The sequence below is a fragment of the Barbatula barbatula genome, assembly GCF_947034865.1.
Source record: "Barbatula barbatula genome assembly, chromosome: 10".
NCBI classification, from domain to species: Eukaryota; Metazoa; Chordata; class Actinopteri; order Cypriniformes; family Nemacheilidae; genus Barbatula; species Barbatula barbatula.
This window is the reverse complement of record NC_136773.1, coordinates 11,775,270-11,798,672: the sequence shown is the minus strand read 5'-3', so window position 1 is coordinate 11,798,672 and position 23,403 is coordinate 11,775,270. Positions and strand designations below refer to the sequence as shown.

At 39.0% G+C, this 23,403-nt stretch overlaps 2 protein-coding genes across 3 annotated transcripts in view; both read right to left on the bottom strand.

Annotated features, from left to right (window-relative positions):
• Positions 1–4,582, bottom strand: part of mob2b (MOB kinase activator 2b) — a 34,080-nt gene extending 29,498 nt beyond the window's left edge. The window contains exon 1 of the mRNA XM_079466136.1: positions 4,104–4,582. Within this exon, the coding sequence (XP_079322262.1) occupies positions 4,104–4,120 (17 nt within the window). The 5' untranslated portion in view covers positions 4,121–4,582. The remainder of the gene's footprint in view (positions 1–4,103) is intronic.
• An 8,483-nt stretch (positions 4,583–13,065) lies between these two features.
• On the bottom strand, positions 13,066–22,277 carry dusp8b (dual specificity phosphatase 8b). Of its 2 annotated transcripts, none has more exons than XM_079466421.1 (5): positions 21,936–22,277; positions 16,514–16,680; positions 15,809–15,968; positions 15,457–15,580; positions 13,066–14,894 (listed from the first exon to the last, which is right to left on the bottom strand). In XM_079466421.1, exons 1-5 carry the CDS (start codon positions 22,042–22,044, stop codon positions 13,811–13,813), a joined length of 1,644 nt encoding a protein of 547 aa, XP_079322547.1. In that variant the 5' UTR covers positions 22,045–22,277; the 3' UTR covers positions 13,066–13,810. The 2 variants fall into 2 exon arrangements, with proteins under 2 accessions (XP_079322547.1, XP_079322548.1); XM_079466422.1 differs by having other exon boundaries at positions 16,514–16,607; positions 21,936–22,224.
• Positions 22,278–23,403: the final 1,126 nt, after the last annotated feature.

Below are 23,403 nucleotides of genomic sequence, written 5' to 3'. Positions count from 1 at the left end.
TGTGATTTGTCTTTCTGCATAGATGCACAACTACATTTCAGCTCTTGGAGATTTTTTTGTAACTTACGCAACGATTATAAGTACACACAGATGGCATTGATTTGTGTTATAAAGAAAATGACGCTTAAGTGAAAGGACCCACAGCTAAACAGTAACACAGTTCAGTAAAGCCACGTTAATGCGTAAGCCGCAATGCTAACTGACTTATGAAACATTACAGCATGTCAACGAAATTCATTATCATGAATCCAAGCAAAAAAGACAGACACTACATTCAACGAAAAGAATTTTGCGAACAGGACCGACAGAAAAACGTATAGTAACTGTAATACGCCGCAATGCTAACGTGATGACTTAAGAAACATTAAAGCTAATACACTAAATCTATACACATCTTTTATCAGAAAGTAATAAAAACAACAAAAACTCTACATTAAAGACACATTTTTAGAAAACAGTGGGTTCACACCTGATTATCAGAACCATTTCAGAAGGACAGTAATAAATGCTGTAAAAGTGTAACGTTACAAAACATAACACATAAAATGAGCGATTTCCAACAATCAATAGAAGATATAACCTACACGTCTTATTAATTTGTGATTCAGAGATGTTAACTTATCCAAATAAAGTCACGCTGACCCATCTTTTGTGGAGAAGCGTTTAGCAAAACTCGCCAAGGTAGGGGGTTATGCAGATGTATTAGCCCGTGACGTGTAAAGATTACACACTTAAAAAACTTGAAACCGAAACGACTTGTTTGGGGGGTTCGGAGTCGACTCCTAATTTTGGGAGACAATATCTTTATTTATCATTAAATTAGCAGATCTTTTACATTGAAGGGAAACTACGTTACGCACTGAAAGACAATTTTAGGACATCCAGTTAACATGGTCTTTAAACTTGTTCATCCAACCGACGGTAATGCAATGATAAAAATATGTAGTCTGCGCATTCAGAATTTAAATGAACATTTACCCAATTTCTAAAAAAAGAATGCATTCAACCTCAGTCCCTAGAACTAAACAGGAAAGCACAACTCGATCTTGTTAGACAATGACGCAGAAGCTGCATCTAGGTGTGTGTGAACCACAGCTGTCATAAGAGTACCTCAGGCCCTGCATACCCCGCTGAGCAAACTCTTGAGATCTGTCATCTCCGCTCCAGACCTGCTTTTCCCCTCTTTGGCCAGAACATGGGTACTCCCGCCTCTTTGTTTTACCTGTTAGTGAAGGAAACTGTCAACTAATACCCCATCAGACTTACACAGGCTCGCATCAGAGCAGAACAGACAACAGATCGGATCCACATGAGGACACATGTGGCAACAGTATTCCTTGTGTTTCTCTCTCTGAACCAACACTACATTCACCAGCCCAATTATTCAGCTCAAAGAGGGGCAGAACTGGAGACAAGCGCTACCACAGACATTCAGCTGGGTGCTGAGATGGGAATTGAATGCTCTCAAACTGCAGAATATAAAACCTACTTTCTATCAGGGTCAACTGGAGGTATAACTTTAAACTGAGTATTGCATATTGTCAGCTACTGCAGACCATCTGACAGAAATGCCATACAAAGGCAGTCTGCTTTTCTGTTAGTTTGAACATTAGATTAAACATTTTTACTACATTTACGCATTTGGCAGAGGCTTTTATACAAAGCAACTTACATTGCATGATACTATACATTCGCAATTGAGTATGTGCAATCTATGTGATCGAGCCCATGAACTTGGCATTGCTAGCGACATGCTCTAACCACATGAGAGACAGAGAGAGGAAGTAAAACATCTTTATCTAGAGATATAGGTTTGGTTTCAGGTGTGCGAGGTCCTGAAAAAAGCTCCCGAACCTCGTCGAAACTATGTTAAAGGTGTAGTTCACTTCAAAATAATCCCCTGTTAACTTTTCATAATAGGTATAGAAACGAGAGCTTATGTTGAAGTGAACTACTCCTTTGATGTGTGCTGCCAAGATGAACGGATGTCCTAGGCTTGCCGGAAATATTGAGGGAGAGTAATTATTGGCAGATTTACATTTTTCGGCAGAGGTCCCCTTTAAAGGATTTGGGATACATTTTGGTATTAAATGGATAGTTCACCCAAAAACGAGAATTCTGCAATTATTGAATCACCCTCATGTCATTTACAACCTGTGTGTGTGACTGACTTTCTTTAGCGGACCACAAAAGATGATCGTAAAGAATGCTGTTAACCAAACAACACTGGCTCCCATTGACTTCCCTTGCATGAACACAAAACCACAGAGACATTTTTTCTAATCTTCTTCTGCGTTCCACAGAGGGAAACATTATTGAGAAATGTTTTATATGACTGTGAATAAATGACTGTTTATTGGTGAACTATCCCTTTAATACATTTTTGTAAAACACAATTGGACATTAAGTGGTGACCACCAATGTAAAGTCTTGTTTTGTCCCCAGAAGTACCCAATTTTAAAGTGTGATGTCTTAAGACCAGTTCTCTGTAAAACATTCAGACTTTTATATGTTTATAAACCTGCACACATTCTTGTTGAGGAGCACTGAACTGCCCAAACCTGTGCTCCCTGGAGCCACACCCTAAGATCAAAGTCGAGCTCTGAAGAACTGATAGACGGTCTCTGTGCCAGGAGTGGGAGGAATGAAATAATCGCTTTGCAATTCTTCATCACCAGCGGAAAGAGTGAGACATATTTGGGCATTGCAAGCACACACTCGATGACCTTACCCGTGCCTCCATGCTAACAAAAAAGACAAACTTATCTTACACAGTTGTGTTACAGCTAACAAAGCTCTTGCCATAATACTTAAGCAGTTAGTTTCAGTTTCAGACAGGCAGGAACGGTTACAATTTGCTAATAGTTTCCAAACTGCACGTTGAATGCTGTAGCTGGAAGATGCATTTCTTTCATTTGTGCTAATTTGCTATAAGACAGAATCATTGCTGCTTTTTGGAATCCATTTGACAGCTTACTGCCAGGGTGTTTGAAGGAGATATTCACAAATTTGATTCTCATCAGCCGTCTGGAGACAGATACAGGAAGCGAAATACAAGACATGTAACAGACATTATCGGTCCTACGTCAAATTATGATGCGTGCTGATGCAGGAATCCGAAGCTTGGTCTGGTCATTATATCGTCTGGTGGCATTCCAAATATGTTGTGATTGTGAAGTACGGAGGTTTCTAGTACAATGTGCTCGGCTACATAACACAACCACTTAAGTAGATTTTGAAATGCATCGCCTCATCTTATCGGTACTGCCAACAAAAGCCTAATGAACGCTGCAGTGCAATCCGCAGAAAGCCTACCATTAAATCCAACATATACGTAACAAAACATGAAATCTAAGGTATGGGTCAAAGAGCGTATTTGATTCGAAAGACCAGAATTCTACAGATTTCAAAGCAGCCGAACTACGGTAAAAGTTCAATTGAAACCATTGCACAAGGAGACATAACGGCTCTCCCTGCTTTGGACTACACATCTGGAATATGAGCGTTATTTATAGAATAGTTAATAACAGCAAGAAAATAAAAAAACAATACAATTCATCAGATTGGGCCAACAGATGCACATTGTCCAAATCAACAGCGTTTTTCCCGATGTAAGGTCAGCACAGAAGTAAACACGGGCCATGGCCATCTGACACCCCCACAGATGTCTCTCTACAGATGAAGGTTACCGGTGAAAAACCGACGAACATTAATGCGACACCCTGACGCATGTGATGCAACAAAGACATCCCTTGATCGATTACTTTGCATTATGTTGAACCTAAAATGTGACGAGTATGAGAAGTGTCATAACTGTAGAGCTAAAGAGATGCTGACAGCGCGCGCTTCCTAAGGCACGCGATCCGTTCAAACGCGTTGATACCGGGTAACGTCATTGCGTCACAGTAACTGTAAACGCTACATGCTTTAAACGTCGTTTAGCTACTACCTGCGCGCAAAACGCAAGCGCTTAAAAGCTCGGTTTGATTGACAACATTGTCTCGAACACCAATGGCTTAGCGTCAGCGCAAATCGGTCCCAAACGCAATCAGAGCAAACACACCGACTAATCGAGAATGATCGCCATCATCACGTGTACTCACCCCATTAACCACTCCATGATGATTGAAGGGGATAAATCCAGCAAGTGTCGCCGTCCCTCTCTATTTATCCGGGTAGCCCGAGCTAACAGTCCGGATCGGGTCTCTTTCTTCGGGCCGGTCGGACGGTCTTTCTTCGCGGATGCAAGTGTGTTAAAAACGAGCGCGCGAGAGGTGACGGCGGGGCCGGTGGATCAGCTCCAGCTCTCCGATGGAGGACCGCATTGACTTTGACGTCTGGCGAAGGATACTATTTGTCTTGAATGGTCGTCTAAAGTCGCGGTAATCTCTCTGCCGATGTCCGGGAGTATGGCCGCTCTCCGGTCACCAAACCATCAGGCTTCGACGGAGAGAGGCTCGAATCGGCGTTTTCGGGGCATGGAGTTCTCGCTAAGGTTGTAGGGCAAGTGGAGCGGCTGCTTTCAAGCTCTGCCATATACAGGAAATCCGGAAGTAAACACAGGTTCGACACCGACCCCCTCTCTCCCGGGATGTGGTCGGTTCAGAGGGGTTTGCTGGGATATGTAGTTTACCCGGCAGCCTTGGACTGCACGTAGACGTAACGTACCCGGACGTTCTGCGTTATGGCGTAAAAAACTTTTACGAAACAGCGCGTCTTACTGTTCGGTTTGTCTTTTGTATATTCACGTTTGAAAATGTTATTTTGTGGTTTAATGACATTCGCAAGAAATTGACGTGTTTTTTGGGCGCAAAGACCAAGATCATCGCACAATATGCTGGTTTGTCTCGGTTACTATACAGATAACATCACACTGTAAATTATACTTATTCTCGCTAACGTCTTAAATTAATATATAAATAAATAATTGAATAACTTAATATAGATTCTGTAGAAAAAACAGCACAAGCTGGTACTGCAAAACAGCACCGTATTATATAAATGCGAAAATGAGTTTCTTTGCGTTCCTGTGCAATATTGTTTACTGTGTTATTACAAATACATTTATGAACATACTTTGTTTAAACATACACATTCACAGAGTCTTTGTTACAGAAAGATTTACAAATAACATTTTCAGTTCAGATGTTATGCTGGGTAACACTCCACAAATCCCACCAGAGGGCGCTGAGGGTCGTAGAAAAAACTCGAGCTCTGGTTTCTCCGTACATTGCACTGGATGAATCATTGCAGTAAATGTCTTTCTTGTGCCTTTGAAGTAAACATTTACGCCATAGCTTAACTGTTTGTTGTGAACATATTCCAATATGGGCCGCTTCTGTGCACAATAAGACTAAAACAATTTGACCTGGTGTTGCCTGTGAAGCTTAACAACACAGTTAGTAAAGTAAAGCCGTTAAAAGCTTCGTTTAGTATAGAGCAGACTGCTTCATGTGTTTGCTACATACCACCTTTTGACCTCCCCTATTCCTGCAGGATTTCATAACACTGCTTCTGAGGACAGAAACTGCTGTTAAGATTCCCTCGGGGGAATGATGACATCAGGGCCTTGGTGCCAGGTTGGTGCACACAGCCAGCACAAACAGCCTGTTTAGAACGGCAGAGCTGAATATAACACCTACAGGGCAGACAAGGTCGTTCCTGGGAGCCATCTCACTTCGGATCGATAAGAACACATCTGAGCCTGCAGCGTGAGGTAACTGTTGATTTGAGCTCATTCAGATGTATGACCTCATCCCGTCTCTGCGTCCGATCTGTCCCCATCCTTCATTCATAAACATTCAAAGACATGCTCACACACACAACTGCACGTCAAATAAACACACAATCATTGTAAAGAAAAATGCTTTTATATGAAAAACAGATATTAGATGTGGTTCAGGAATTAAAACAAACAAAATGGAATAAACAAACTTTGTCGTACGTAATGGAAAAGCAATGGAGTGATGGAAAAGTGACATTCCTTTCAATTGTTCTAGGGTGAAAAACCTTTTTAAATCGGTATGTCCTGACCCGTGGTCTCTTTAGCAAGGGTGGTGACCCAACGATGATGTCTGACTGTGCGTGCCGACTACTGGTCTCCACCGCGGAAGCTACAAATCGTTGAGCTAAGCTGCTACATTATTATTTATTCATAAATGGTGGTTGTTGTGCAGGGCTCCATTAAAGGACATGAGACTTGAGATAGCATTGAATTACCAACTCATACATTATGAATGAAACAAGGAAAGATCACTCTTTGCTGTTTCGGCGAAAAAGAAATGCACTTTAGAAGTGTTAAAGTGCTGTTGTGAACGATTTGGGGCCTGTAACAGACTAAATCTGAACGTGAGAGCCAAAATAAAAATAAGATCGATGTCGCAGAACGTGTTCGGTAAGGAATCAGATCCTACATGAAATCAAAACGGCCCTCTTTCTTGGATTAATGCACACTCTTGGCGAAGCACAATGCTCCTAAATAAAGTACATAAACAACAAAATGTTCATGTTTGTCATCTTTTATCAGTAACGTTTATTTAAGAACTTGTTCCATCAGCTGTCATATGATGTCATACAGCCCAACATTTAATCGTCTTCGAATATTCTGTTTCACATGAAAATATGTTGTAATGTAGAAGTGGGTTGCAATCTGTGTCTTACTTTGACATTGCTGACACAGATCTGACACAGATCTGATTTGTATTTCATGTCTGATCATTACGACTGACAGTCAACACTTACTATTTGCAAGTGCTGCAGTATGATGCATTAGTTCAGAATATGTGCTTATCCAAGACATATTTTGTAATCAACATGTTAAAGTACAATAAATGAAAGAAGCTGACAGTGTGGAAACAAAACATAAAACAGCTCATGTCTATCCAGAGAAAAAATACGCCACAGGTGCATTTCATGCATCAGTGTGTTAAAAAATCCTTTAGTAATTTATTATTCACCACATGGAGACTGTCACATAATATGAAATTTGAGAGGAGGGTGGGTAACAATTTGTTTATTGGTACACAATTTGAGAAAACGCATTGTGGAGTGTAATATAGCCCAGGTGGCATGTCTTAAATGCAGAATTCAGAGAACTGGGTATAAAACCACATCTGGTCTGGATCTGGTTTGTGCTTTTCAAATTGCAAAAAATAAACAAACAAACACGAAAGTCATTTGAGTTGGACACACCACCAAAAAACAACTCGAAAATATGCAGAACGTTGTTTTAGTCCTCTCATCACTAAAAAACAAAAACAATCTGATTATTTTCATGTCGAGTCAATCATTACCTGAGGACAAAGTGGCAAGATCTAGAAACTGAGCCGAATCATAATTTACCTCACATCCTGTTGAACTTCATGGGCCTTTGCAAAAGGAAACATCCCCAAACCATCTCCCAATCTATTTGCTATGAAATATATTCTGACATGTACACAGATATGCTTTAAATAAATTATTTATTCATTTACAAATTAATATGTTTGCGCTCTCTGAAAGGAAAGTAGAGCACTCAATGATGGTTATGTAAGTTGAAAGAGGAGTGTGGGGGGGGTTTGTGAGAAATGTTGTTTATTTTTAAGGCAGCATTAGTCACTTGCTCTAGATCATGGAATAGGAAAAACTGGCCTGATGACATAATCATTCTTTAACAGTTTCCATATAGAAGGCCTGGATCTGGGAGCCGGCAGGCCACATTAAACTGTCACGTCTGGATGTAATCAAAGTTCTCTTTATCTGCTGTTAACACACTCTCACGCACAGGCCCACAAACACATGTAACCTTACACTCCGTTTTGTCATTGTAGATTAAACCTCCTGAAAAATTCAAACCCTCTCATGATTTGTTGAAAAACTGGTCTGTGAGTCTGAGTATGCAGTAATGTACTCTGGTTTTTTAAGCAAAGCAGACAACGATAGCTGTAATAATACATTTTTAAAACAATATTTAGCAAAAATGTATTTTAATGTTTCACAAAATCATTTTCGAAAGTCATGTTTTTATTGTGCATTGCAAGTATAAATCAATCTGCAGTTGAGTTGTTTTGAGTAAGTAATAACACCAAAAAAATACTGCTAACAAACACAAAACACTAAAAAACATGATAACACCATAAAAACACATAAAACAAGAAGTGATCCATTTTTGCTATATACGATATAGGTAATACTTTTTAAATATATGCTTTTAAAAATATACATCTAAATAGAATAGCACATTGTTAATATATAGCACATATTGAATAATATAAAACATATGGGATTGAGGGTTCTCGTATATTGAAAAATAAGCACTTGATACCATTATATGGGAGTAGTTTCCCGGACAGGGTTTAGGCTAGTCCCAGACTAAAGTACATTTTAGAGCTGTTTTAACTGAAAAACTGCTTGCAATGACGGATCTTAAAATATATCAGTGCCATTTTTTGTCTTAAAATCCACACCATTGATGTTTGTTTGAAAGGCATGCTTGTAAATGTCCTAATTTAACTAACGCCTAGTCCTGGCTTAAGCTAATACCTGTCCGGGAAACTGCCCCGTATATATTTATAATTTGATATATTGCATTATATTTTCCAGTATATTTCCATATATACTTGTTTCGTCAGATCTGTTTTAGCTAGTTCAGGCTGGTCTAGCCGGTCTCCAAACTTAGCCATCCTGGCTTTAGCTTAGTGCCCCATCCTGACCAACTAAACGAATCTTCTGAAAGGCAGATGCAACATGTCCTCATGGCATCCTGACAGAATTTTACTTTTTTCTCGAAGAATAATGCCGGAAAAACAAGCCTCAGGGCATGCGCAGTAGAGGGATAACAAAAGTTAGACGTTAATAGCGTTCTCTATGTGGACATTTGTCTTATGCAAACGCATCGATTCGCTTCAGAAGAACTTTGTTAAGACCACAGAGCAGTTCTTTGATGGATGGATGCACTTTTTGGAGCTTAAAAAAATTGCCCCCACTCCCATTCTACGGCTTGGATGAAAAATGATACGTGGTATTATAATTCCGACTGCATTATTCTTCAAGAAGTAAGTCATATTCATTCAGAATGCATTGAGGGTGTTTAAAACATGGTGAAATTTAGTTTTGCCTCTGATATATCCCTTTAAGTAGGTCCACAACCGACCGCACAATCGCTTTGCCCTGCCCTGACAACGTTTGCACAGTCTCTCTATTACTTAGTGTGCCGTTGCCAAATGAGGCCAGCGGATGATGTGTGAATTATATCTCTCATACTCTCATCATTATGTCCTGCTCCTAATTACACTCTAACAAGGAATCTGGCATGCAAAAGACAATTAGGACTCATAGATTTGAAACCACTCAGTCAGACAAGGGCGGCTATAAATTTAAGCGCCAATGGTGTGTGTGTGACATCGGATCATTATCGAGTGATTGGTCACCTTCGGTAGTGCTGAGCTGTCTGAATGCACTCGCAGAAACTGATGTGAAAGTCTTTTCATCGATTGCACAAACACGTCTATAATGATCAGAACAGACACACATAAACACATCCGAAATTAGATTCTGCACATATAGCCTACAGAACACAAATCCTCGCCTGTCAAGTCTATAAATGGATAGTCTATAACAAAGCATCACAAATCAGTCTGGCCCAAACAACACCTACCACAGCAGTCTCTAACACTTAGCAATGAACCTCACTAATACACATTTAGATTTAGATGTTGATTGCAATGTTAATGTTGAAAAATCAACCTTAGTGCTCTACTCTGTTATTGGTTATATTGCTGTTCGAGTCTGCTTTGAGTGATTCAGCATCCGTTTCTTGTTCGGTTTTTAGTGTTGGGGCTACTTAAGATGTAATCTGTAATATTTTGGGGTTAAAAATAAACATATCATAACATACGTGTTCGAATTGTGTCAAAGCTCCTCGGGAGTCCTCTCACCAGCCCTCAAAAAAATGAAATAATCAACGGATCTGCCAGTACAAGCATCAATCATGATTGTTTGCATCACAGTCATTTTTGCAGTGACCATACTATCGATCTTACAGTTATTTTTTATTTTGCATTGTACGTTTTTTATTCACAAGATTTCGTTTTTTGTAAAATCTCTTAAATTGAGATTTAGCTTTTCTTCTATTATCATTGTCTTTATTTTTTTAGTTTTCCTTTGTTTCTTGTTGTTTATATTATTGTAATTTTTATGACAATATGTCATTTTAATTAGCATCTTATGAAATTTGGAAACAGACAATAATGTTTTGTTTAGAGTGATCATTTGACAAAAAAATATTTTGGGTTTTTAGTCAAGTTTTAATTAAAAACCAGGGGACCCACCAAGTTCATTGTATTAGACATTATGAGAGGTCCCTTAAGGCTTATGAGGGGTCTGGGACCGCCCTAGCCCCCCCTCAATTCGAACCCTGATCATAACTATTGAGCACATAAATAAAAAATCTGTGTTCCAAACTCTCTCCTTACCTATTTTCTTAATGATGAGATTATAACAGTAATTTATCATTTGACCTGCTGTCGGGTACTATTTTGCAAAAAATGTCGCTTTGATGTCATTTGACTTCAACACACATAAAGATAAGTATGTAAACTGCTATTTTAGTTATCAAAGACGATTTTTAAAAAAAAGTTTAAAATTTTTTTATAAACACTTGAATCTTCTTATATTTAATGGCAGGTTTCCACACTGGGGCATTTTGTCACAAGTCTTTAGGATGTGCAAATTTAGAAATTGACTTTGAAAAATAAACCTACCATGAGAAATATTTAGAGTAAAAAGTATAAACAAAGTCTGTTCCACTCGGCGGCCATGTTTGCAATGCGCCACCGGGCAGTTAGGGCAGTTATTATGTGAATCAAGCAAGCCGTGAATGGGGAATACTTATGTTTCCACGATTGCCAGCTAAATTCACAATTAAACGACATATTTAGAAACACAATTAAAACCTACATGAACTGTATCGTAACATTGGTTTCATAAGCCTAGATGGCTCTAAAAATAATATTTTTCGAGGTCGATTCGGTTACTTTACAGCATGCGCACAGGCTGACAAGCGCCTCAATAGAACCCGACTAAGAGAATCGGTGTCTTTGTCGATTGACGATATGGTTGTTTTTACTGGATGGCTGGACTTCCTTCGCCGGAGTGACCACATTGAGTATTGCATTCCATCCCCATACCATTGTAATGGTAGTGGTGTATCTTGTTAGTATTTACTATCCTTTGAATAAACAAGCCTCTGTCTAGTTCCCTATTAGTTACATGCATAAGGAAAATAGGCGTTGTTTCACTTCTGGAGTATGAGATTTGATTTTTGACTGTTAAAAAATATACTGAAAGGTTTTAAGAATATCACAAAGTCCCCTTGCACGGAAACATCCAATAGGAAGTCACTGGGAATCACTGAGTTTACAGCAAAAAGAGTTGAAGATTTAGCCAGGGCTTTACAAGTCACAGTGCAGACTGACATGTATTCTACGAGTTGGGTTAAACTTGATGGCACTGAATATAGATCTGGTCTAGTTATAAACACAGAGATGAGAAATAAAATTCCGTTTTTCAGTAAAATGAAAAACATTCTTGTGTCGGGTGAACATTCTTATTTTGTGGTTGAAGAACTTGTTACAGAGTTGTTCAGTGAGCATTTTAATGCATTAAGAAGTGGTTGATGGTAATGAATTGGATGCAGTTGTTCAAGCTGCTAATCTTAAGCATTATAAACCCTATAACGTTCAAAGTGCATATGGAGCGAATGTGAATATGTATGTTGTGCCTTTGCACAGTTTTGTAATGTTTACAACACATTTTTGAAAACATCAAGAGTGCATATTCACATTTGTTCCATAGGTATGTTATGCATTTTCACTGTTTTTGTAGGCAGTGTTTAAACTATTGTTAGACTAAGAACACATTGTTGTAGTTGATGTTTATGTGTTGAAACCATTTGGTTCATTGTGTATATTTTACTGTTTTATATGAAGTGTAATGTTTTGACTGTTGTTTTGAGATTTTTTTTAAGTGTTAAAAACACGTCTTTGCCTTTAATGTTTTGGTAAACAAATAAAATATGAGTTTACCAATAAATAGCAACTTTCATCTGAACTATTTGTTGTTTGTAAGATTAACATCTCTAGTCATTATCAAATTAATCTCATTTAAATCTAAGATAGTGTCGTTTTACTCTCTGAAGAGTTGGATTAACATTTCTATGAGATGTTTGATGAACTCCGTAAGAGTTAAATGTTGAACTCGCTAGTAAGAGTTCATTTATTACCACTTTTTAAAAGTGTAAATTTCACTGGGGCCAGTGTGGATAATATATACACCAACTAAGTGTTAACAATAACTCTCACAGAGCTTAATTAAGCCTGGTGATTTAGCTGTGACATGGTTTATACATGTTTTTTAGTACTATGCATTATCTCTACAGCTCTACCTCTAACAGATTCTAGTCCATATGTCTAAGCTATTTTCTTCATTAAACCATATGGTTCCATAATAATTTTCTGACTTCCTGCAGTGTGGTGAACTATTAGCATGAACATTTCTGATGTGAAACCCAACAGGGGAAGAGAGATTTACAACAATCTCCAAATTGCCAATCTACCAAATTGCCATATGCATTTCACTTCAGATATCCAGACTTTTAATGGCTAATTTAGCTTCTTTAATATTGTATACACTGTTTTATTCTTAATAGGGCCATATTTACTAAACAGGGCAAACTAGCTTGTGAGCGCAATAAGAAAAACGCATATAGGCGCAGACATTTCTGATTTCTGAATTAAATACATACAGTAGGGGAGGATTTGACGCTAAAAGAGGCGTTTGCGCTGCCGCAAGCTTTTAGTTAATCTGGCCCATAGTTTTCATTTATGTGACTCTTATAACTCTATTTACTGTATGCTGTATCACAGTTTTGATAACTGTAATATTACAGAGTGAATGTGTCCAGCATCATGACTTGAGTTACAATTCTGGATCCAAGGACATTATTATGTTATGTTTATTTCATGTGTGTATATGTTGTGTTTGCACCAGACACTCAAACACATGCAAAAAACACAGACAGTTTTTTTTCAAATAATATATTATTGCTCATTGCCAGAATGAAACCCATACAATAAATTAAAGCAACAAATGCGTGAAACTTTAAATAAACCATTAAAATCAAAGTAAATTTCTTTTACACACATATATGTAAAAATGTCTAGATTTAAAGCTTAGTACATAGTGCTGCTGAATGCAGCTTGTCTTGTAGGTAGCCAGCCGTTCTGAGCATGCTCAGTGCACAGTAGTGATGCTGAGAGTATCTCAGCTTGAACATACACTTCATTTTTTCACTCAATTATATAACACTGAATAGTGACGATATTGAATGCAAATGCCCTTTATACTCAAATGATAGCTAAATAGAACATCGGGCAATTGCAAAAAATAAATGTCGCACAGCAATTACATCATCTTGAAATTGGGCATACATATACAGTTTCACCTCATGCAGAAGGTAAGAGGTTTAAGTGTGGTTGCCCTAAATTGCATTCAAATCGGCATGAACATGTCATTCATAAATTGTATTGTCTTTGCTAGAAGAATATGTGTGCTTTATGTCCTTCATTACAAACGTACCATTGCATGACAAATCAGAATAATGTCGCTCTGTGTGGTCTTTGGTGTGAGTGCATCTCTCTCAGTCAGTACTTCAGCTCCATAATCACAAACTACATCACACAACAGACTGCTTTTCCACAACTGCACTTTCCTCAATCATGTCACTCGTGTTATTGCTTAAGTGTCGGCCAAGAGCGATTGATTCTCATCTTTGTCACGATACCTCAATGACCTCCATGCTGCCGGAGAAACTGGACTGCTTCCCCAGCTTCCCAAATTCCTCACTGCTTTGCGTCGTGTTAATACCGTCTTCAAACTCCATCTGGCAGCTGCGCCGCTTGTACTTCGTGTCCACTTGCGATATGCTACACACCACCACTTTTCCTTCCTCCAGCCAGCTGTTCTGAAAGTCCCGTTGCTCCTGCATTTTGTCTCTCTGATGTACGCCGGAGCTGGAGGTGTCAGCTTTGCCGCCGCGGCTAAAAGCCACGTAAGCAGGACCGCTGCCAAAGTGCAGGGAGCTCCCTGAAGCCGTTCCAGATGGTGCCAAATTAGAGCCGAAGAACCAATCGCCCGTGGGTGTGATGGGGGTGGTGGCCTGATTCGTTCCTCTGTGCGTGGTCCAAGTAGCAGATGTACTCAACGGCAAGCTGAGAAAAGACGGTGTCTTTAAGTTGGTCTCACAAATGGAATCCTGGGGTCTTGGCCCCTGGTTCAGATTCAGGGACATCGGGGTGGCGGATAACCTCTCAAAGCCGCCGGATTCTCGCCTCTCTCTTTGCGGGCTTATTCTAGACTTGCTATACACACCATTGCAGTGTGACTCCATAGAGCTTTGATATTCCACCGTCGAAGGGTGTTGACACACATTATTGCTGTTCTTTAAACTCTTGAGTCTGCACAGCTTGTTCCCAGAGTCCAATGTTGAGAGATTAGAAGAAGATTGCTGGTTTTGGCTCGAGGTGTAGACAGATTTTATGTCGAGGGAAAAGGAGCACTTGAGCCTTTTGTTTTGAAGGATTCGCTCTGAAGACAGGTGAAGTGAGCTCAGGTCTTTCTGTAGTGAGGTAGGCGATGGAGGCTTTGCGGTGATCTTTGTAGGTTCGGGAGTCCTCTGCTCGGAGTGATCGGTCTTTTGCTGCTCCGTGCTTCTGACCTCCACGTCCTCATGGTGCTTCACTGCTAACCTCATGGGGTCACAAGGTACTGTCTTCATCTGCAAAGCTCTCTCGAACTCCAAAAGTTGACCAAGGAAGTTGAAGTTTGGAGATATCGATGGCCGACGATCTTTCACAAATCTGATGAACATCAAATATAAGCAAATAAGCCTCTCTTGAACTCTGAGTAAAGATTATTGGTTCAGTGCTGATTTGCACTGGATTTTGATTACTAACAAATGCATTCTCTCAATACTTAAAATAGTGCTTTTCACGATATAAATAAATGCTTGTGTTTATATAGTATATGTGCAGGAATTAACTGTATATGTATATTTGAAGAGTTTGGTTCCAAAATGAATTTTTATTGTGCATTCCAATTATTCTCAAGCAAACTGCCGTTGCTTTGTTTTGATTTAAGCCATCATAACAAAAAATATATAATATATAATAGCTAAACGTCGTTGTAGTTTTACTCTCATAACACAATGGTTGTTTTTCATAACGGCAGCATAGTAATAATGCTTCTTAGCACAACATCAACTCTGTCGTTCTGGTGAAACTAGTTGAACAAGGAAGCTAGTTATAAAGGCCTGGCATCCTATGCTAATGCTAAAGGTGAGCATCCAAACACAACATATACAACAACAATGCTGTTTTGTTAACGTCAATTGTGCCCGAATGTCAATAGAAGTGCAGTTACCTATAGGCATCGTCTGATGACAGACCCATAGTTTTCATTATGTAAGCGATGGCGATGGTCGCAGAGCGGGATATGCCAGCCAAGCAGTGGACGATGACTCTGCAGTTTGACACCTTGGCTTTGTCTGTGGATAGACAGAAATGGCAAACTGGTCAAAAGCAGCTCGGCTGTTAAACTGCAGACAAAGCATGAGGTGATCTCATTCGCACACCTCAAATGCTGACATCACTCATACCTCCCTGCACACTGCTGATGCACACATGGTTTGTGTTAACCCAACTGGCTTTAATCACGACCATACGCTAAATGTGGTCGAGGTTTATCGGAAACGGTGTCAGTACGACATTCTTACCAATAAACTCGTTGGTTTTCTCCAACCACGGAAGCAACTTCTCACAGTAGCTGTCGTTGACGGGAATGCGCAGGAAGTGGTTGTCGCCGATGAAGTCAGGTTTGGGACAAGTGTTACTGGCATTCAGAACGTAGGTGATTCCATTTTGTCTCATCAGCTCCTGTGAAAAGGTTTGAAGAAAGTCCATTTTACTTCTCATAATATCTATAAACAAAAGAGACAGATGTGGAAAAAACCCAAACAGATCATTTCCATCACACTATATTTGTATCCTCCTTTACCATGGATTCCAACTGCATGTGTTTCTGCTTGTCATGCATGCCAAAGCTCTTTCAAGTAAGAAAGATATAAGGATATGTCATGAAAAAATATTTTGCCGGTGAGTCTTATTCCAATTTGACAGGGCTTACATTTAAGTCAAGCTGACATCAATGAAAATGTTTTTTTGGAATGCATTCGATTGCTTGTTATCTAATGTTGAGAGATATGATAAGTTTCACTGATTCCATGGTATGCGCAAACACCCTCCGGGGAAAAGAAAAGTATTTTAGATTATCTAAATATGCCATATGAGTTTGTTATGTCTTCGCATTGAGAATCATTGCGAAAGAGTGAAAATACCACCTTTGATCGTTTTAGGTGTCTGTAGGCAACGCTAACACAACAAGCCGTTTAATTGTTTTTTGTTGTTGTTGTTGTACTGACCTTATTGAGAACATCTCTTTGGGAGCCCAGGTACAGGTGGGGAAGTATGCGAGTGGGACCAATGTTGGCCACAGGTAGGCAGGGCTGGGACAAGCTGAGGGGCACAAGAGTGGCTGGTTTACTCTGACACGAATCGGGAAAACAGGATGAGAAAGCCGCAAAGCCACCTGGACAGAATACAGAGTAGAAAAGAGTTTTAGGACAAATAAAACTAATGGGAAAAAACCGAGGGCAAACAAAGTAACCAGAACAGTATACAATAGATAGTACACTGTATTCCTCTTGAGCTTTTTACACGCACATACTTTACTGCAAACTCAATTACTAAACAGTAAGAATGGAAAAATTGTAACAATGAAGGGGGTTTCCAAACATCCTACCCAACTGAATTACACATGAACCCCAAACACAAACTCCACAGGGGCTGAGAAGCCTTTCCGCCTCTGAAGAAACATCCTGTCGTTTCTGTTCTGACAAAACCAAAGTACAGTAGATCTAATAGAAATACAGTAGGTGACAACCTCACCAGGACAAAACACGTTTGGCTCCTTAAGAATATGTGGTCATTTTTTACCCCTTTTAATTGACACACCACTGAAGTTAAAGTTACCAACTTATCTTCTAAATATCTTCTTTTGTGTTCTAAGGAAGAAAGAAAGTCATATCGGTTTAAAATGACAAGAGGGAGAGTAAATGATGACAGAATTTTTGTAAGAAACCTGCTGTATGTAACAGATTTAGGGTGTTGCTACATATAGCTCTGCTTTCATAACTGGCTACTTGATGACTTTTAATGCTGGGTTGGTAGGAGTCCCTAACCCCCTTCATGAGAAGGAAATGGTAAAACCAATGGGCGGATGAATGGCAAGTTCTGCCACTTAACAGGGTAGATTATGTGTCAGTGTCTGGTTCTCCGGTCTTTTACTTCCTGAATGATCTCATCTCCACACTCCGGGAAGAAGGCAGGCCACAGGAACACAGACACCCAACCAGATTTCAGAGGAAACACACACACTTTATGACACACATGCGCTCTCACGCAATTATTCTGACATTGTTCCAGCTTCTGATCATTAGAGAGCTATTTTATTGCCAAAAGGGCACACAAACACTCGCTTGTGTACATAAAAGTTCACAAAATAGCCCTGACTTGTGTAACAAGATATATATGAAGAAATGAAGAAAAACAATATAATATAATATAGAATAAAAGTTCTTTGCTCATCCCGCTCCCCATATCTGCCCTTTCAGCTCTCAAATGTCCTGTCACAATAAAAGCAAAAAATAAATAGAAATAAAAATAAATTAGAATTAATAAAATAAGAGCTTGCGATATTAAAACTAACTTCAAACCAAGCTACCATTCTCCTGTGTTAAGAATCAGGAGTCAACAACTTTTCTGTAACTAATCATATTTCGTTAGTTTTAATGTGGAATATATTTTCACTTAGTTCTACAAAGAAAATTATACAAATGTTACATTATACTGTAAATAATATTTAAAGCTAAACTTCAGAACTTGACTTAGAACTATATTGTTGCATCTAATTAAATAAACATTCACTACAAACATCATTTTTTAATAAATTAATCACTAGCTATATCTACAAGTATAAATACATAATATTTTATTTGGTACTTTTAAATGGTACTTCTTCCATGCAACATAGTGGCTCCTGTTCTTTCAGGGGTTTTGAGGTCTTGCTTCTCTAAAGCAGCCTATGTGATCCCACCTTCTTTTCATTAGCCACAGATTTCATCAGACCCCAAAACAGCATCATGCAAATGCACATTCAAATGACTCTAATTCTAATTCTACTAAATGAATGTCAAGCCAAATAAAGACAGCAAAGGAACCTTAATAGTTCCAATCACGACCAAGAGAACACATTGGTGTAACTTTAAACGCTTATTTAGAATCCCTACTCGTCTCAAAATCTGGGTCACGTTACCTCACGCTCCATGAAAGGACAGCGGGCAGGGCAATGACATCATTCTGGGTTAGTGTTTGAGTTTGACTGGATCATTTGTCTTACACACACAGCTGCATGCTAATACCGAGGTAAACATTTGGGAGATGACTATATTATGAAACAGAAAGAAAGGATAAAGTGACCAAAGCAGATGAGCTCAGAGACACGAGTTAAGTGCCTGTAAGCAAACGCATGTGACTGGAGAGTGTTGACACAAAAGCATACTTATTCGTCCATTCCATTCCTAATTTATCAATTTACGGATGCATTCATTTGCCGAGCCATCCATCCGTCTACTGTACCCAACCAATTCAAACATTTATTTTCTCAGATCACAATCTCTGTCGATGTAACGTCCGCATGACATCATTCGGCGAGGCCATTAGATACGCTGTGTGACCAGTGTTGAGTCAAACCAAACAGACCTGTTTAAAACACCTTTTCACAAACTGAGTCACAGATGACATCGCGGCCCGGTCTTGTCACGGAAAAAAGTGTCAGTGTTACTCAAATTACACCGGTGTAACCTCAGGGCATTGGCGTCATTCCTGGAGTTTAATGAGATACCTCGGACTAGTTAGAAGGTGAGCTTCCATTCACTCGGCTTGGTGAAATAAATCAACAAGATTATATGAAAGAACACCAGAAGACAGAAAGGATATTCAAATCAGTGCTTTGCTTATGAGATCCCAATGTTCCAGTTGTGTGCATGGCCCTTAAAGGCTAAGCTCAAGGGTTGTCTGTTTCCAGCTATTAAAAGCAACCGCCAAGTAGGATGACATCATTGCTCAACACGTGGGTGGCCAGCAGCCTGTCTCTGGGCTGCTATACTTTAAGATACACACACACATGTGCCAAACTCTGCACACTACCAATTTGATATATTATTTGGTGCACAGGCAGTATAGCATGGTCTGAGCTGAGGTCCCGTGTCTGCGGAAAATATTAGCCAGTTTTGTGACATCACAGGTCAAGGTGAAATCCATTTGCATGTCCAAATCAGAGAGTAGCAGATAGGTAACAGAGATGACTCGTAGCAGAGCTAGCATTAGCTTTAACTGAATTAGGGCAGACCGGCCTCTCGGTCCTGATGGCTAACATTCCAGAAGTGTGATGTCACTGCGTTCGAGTGTACAGGGCTGGGGCTGACGGAGGGCCAGGCGGAACTGCATTGAATGAAGAGTTGCATTACATGGCGCTACCTCGCTGTAGCAAAAATTGTTTTATTGTTTTTGCACATTTTTGATGTGTATAGCCATAACTAGATTTCCACACAATCTGAACAACCTCCATACAGAAAGCATATATTTTTGTATTTGACTAATGCAATCATATTAATATTGTATTGAAATCCTAGCTAAGTTTACTACAGTTGAACATATATTGCACATAGTATTGTTTTCAAATGTATTGCAAGTGTATAATTTAATAATAACTGTAGCCTACTATTGATTCACAGTCTAAACCGGTGCTTCTCAAACTTTTTTGTTGCAAGGCCCCCTTTGTGCCCCCCCAAATTTTTTATGAAACCAAAAACATGTTCAGTTTTACAATGCTGGAACATTAATAATTTTGGGTGCTGATATTTTTTCTGTTGTTTGATTACATATATTTCATGATCAATTTCTATATTTCATAAAATGCCATCAAATTTAAGGTCCCCCCTGGATCCGTCTTGGGGCCCCCAGTTTGAACACCACCGGTCTAAACAATGTTACAAGATCAACAAATAAAGTAGCATACTGCATACTTACATTTACAAAAATGCATTTGGCAGAAGCTTTTATCCAAAGCGACTTTATTCTACATTTGTTTTTGACTATGTACAAACCCCTGGAATCGAACCAATGACCTTGGCTTTGCTGGCTTCATGCTCTAACCACTGAGCCTCGGGAAAACTTGAATTGTTTTATTTCAGCAACATCACAAAAATACGGTTATATGCTTATGGTCATACACAAAAATATGATGTGCTTGGTTATGTGATCTGAACTGTCAGAATTTCAGAATCTGATCTTTGGCAAGAACTTCTTTCTCACTTAGCTATCTAGGGTACTCTGACATCCACAATTCAATTCCCCCAAAATGTCTTTATTGCTTCACATGGTGCACAAGAGTTACACTAACCCACTGTTTTCAATCAAGAGTAAAACAGGTCAGTACAACCCTGCACTATACTCTCCTACAGAACGCTTATACTGTACTGGGGTATTTTTTCTTTCTCTTTCTGGAACCATTAGAACTGTGGAACCATTATAACTGTGGGATACGGTTAATTTTAGACATTCCTAAGTTTGCTTTCCCCACTTTTGGGGGAAATAATCAGTGTGCTGTTGCATTTGGGGGTTAAGTAAGCTTGGCAGAATAAGAAAAAATGACCGTGAAAGAACAATTTTAGAACCGAGTAAAAGTCTGACAGTCGGGTAGCATTAGCAGTGAAACAAAACCAATGTGCAACTGTGGAAAGTGTCTATTTACCTGTCCCAAGAAAATCTGTCCAGAGAATTCCTGCAACGCACAATGTGTTGCTTGGTCAATGCACACCCTACACACTTTTAGTGTGATCGTTCATAGAGTGCACTGTAAACAAAATGCTGCTTTACATTTTTGAAGTAGCCCTATAATAAGATTGTATATTTCAACTTATTGATCACATGATTCTTTACACTCTACATCCTAGAAAAGAAGAGCTGTGCTAAGGTGTTTACAATGAAATGTGCATTAGCCAGCCCTATGATTATGTGTGCCTAAATAGAGATCTTTAGTATTTAGGGCCTGGCTTTGCAGAGGCTTACGACAACCATGCTAAATTTGTTCAGGGGGACATGATACTCCAGCAAGTAAATGATGATAAAACACAATGTCATATTTCAAATCTCAATGTCATCCAGTGCAGTCAGTGCAAGACTCAACGGAAGTCTGCTCGAAATCTTCACTAAACTTACCTGCAACGTTTTGGCAAACTCCATATTAAATATGTACTGCAACCAAATAGCTGAGATTATTGGAATGCATTAGGGTCCCACTTAGAGACAGATCACATATTTCTGAATGCTACTGAATATTCATATTCATAAAAAAAAATCAAAGACAGCGACAGAGCCCTAAGGCCTATAAACAAAATACACACAGAACAGTTACTGTGAACGTGCAAATTGATCATAATAGATTTTCATTAAAACTATACTTTTAAAGAAAAATGCCCCATATTTTGCATTTACTTTCAGCTCTTTCTTAAGTTCCATCTGTGTGAATGGTAAGATCTTCACTCATTGTGTAGACATTGCATTAAGCCACATGACACCAATATATATATATATATATATATAAATGCAGTATATGCCACGCATACACACAAAACAAGGGAAAATGTTATGAAACTGGCAACGTATGAATGCAAAGCTCTCACCACCATATCGAACACAAATTCATATCTAAATCACACACACCTCTCAGATCCCGTCCCTCCTTGATGCGCCTGACACGCATCTTCAGCCTCATCTCGCTCTCGTGCATGTCTGTCCACAGCGGAGTTGGGATCACCAAGTCAACGGGCATACAGGTCTATTTCCCACAGCAGAAGAAAAATCTTCCCGACACGCCTCTCAATCTCTGCCCTGTAGGATATCGGAGGGACAGATGATTCCTCCGAAGATCAGGGCTAAAAAACCAACCAGGCTTTCTGTCCACGCTCTTTCAGCTAGATGTGTCTGCTCACTTCTGAGTTGAGCCGAGAGTGCTCCTGCCTCTCTATTGTTAAGCCACCTCCCTCTCTCACCCTCCCTCTCTGTGAATGAGCGAGCTGGCTGTGCTCTAGTGGGGCCTGTGTTCAGTAATAGCTCATGTTTAAGGCATGTAACCACATTCTTGACTCATCAGGCAGCTATGCGTCCACGGATGGGGCCAGCGCTGCACTTAGAGGGAAGATCAAGCTCCTTTGGCTGCCGGACGGCACTGTGCGGCGTGTGTCTGAGTGTTTTGCAGTCAACAAAGGAAATAGTTGTTTTCTTATGAACATGTTCTCTGCTTGTTAGTAATCATCACTGCTTACATAGAAGCACATTATCATGGGCAGAATCTGTGTCCAGTCACCGGAAAGTCCATGTTGACTCACTTAGCAGAACATCACTCTTTAGCAAAAGGCAGTGTTGTCCTTGATCTAACATTAATCATCTTTAATCACGGGTGAGATCATAGCTCTTAACCGCACATACTGACATCATCATGAACCCATTATCATGACTTAATCCAATGTCATGTTCTTTCATGATTTCTGACCTTGTATGCTAAATGATAGTATTATCTTATCTTATTAATATATTCTCTTATTAATATTGTATTATCTTAAAACATCTACAGTGAATATAGTTTGCATATAGTTTCTTACTGACTTTAATGTTTATTAATAAAAATAAGGGCTGTCATATGATTAATCGCATCCAGAATAAAAGCTTGTTTAAATAATACTGTACATGTATGTGTGCTGTGCACATGTCTGTGTTTATATATATTTTATGTTTAAAGTTACGAAAAGTATAAAAAAAACGTTTATAATTTCAATTATTGGTAAAGATAAATAAATACATATAAATATTTCACACACGCACACACACAATACAACATTAATATGCACAGTACACTGACATTTATTATGTAAACACACACATTTATGGGATGGGATTCATTGTTTAACAGCCCCGATAAAAATAGTTGCTGCAAAATGATGTGCAAGGAAACTTTTATGCTGAAGTATCTTTAAAATGTTAAATTTTAAATGTCATTTTAATATTTTCTCTTATTAAAATCATATTGTCATAAAATATGTTTTCTCTTTCTATATTACAAAGCACATAATGTCGTACCATTCCATGAAAGAATCTTTGTCAAACTGCAGAATGAAAATAATGTTGTTGTTTG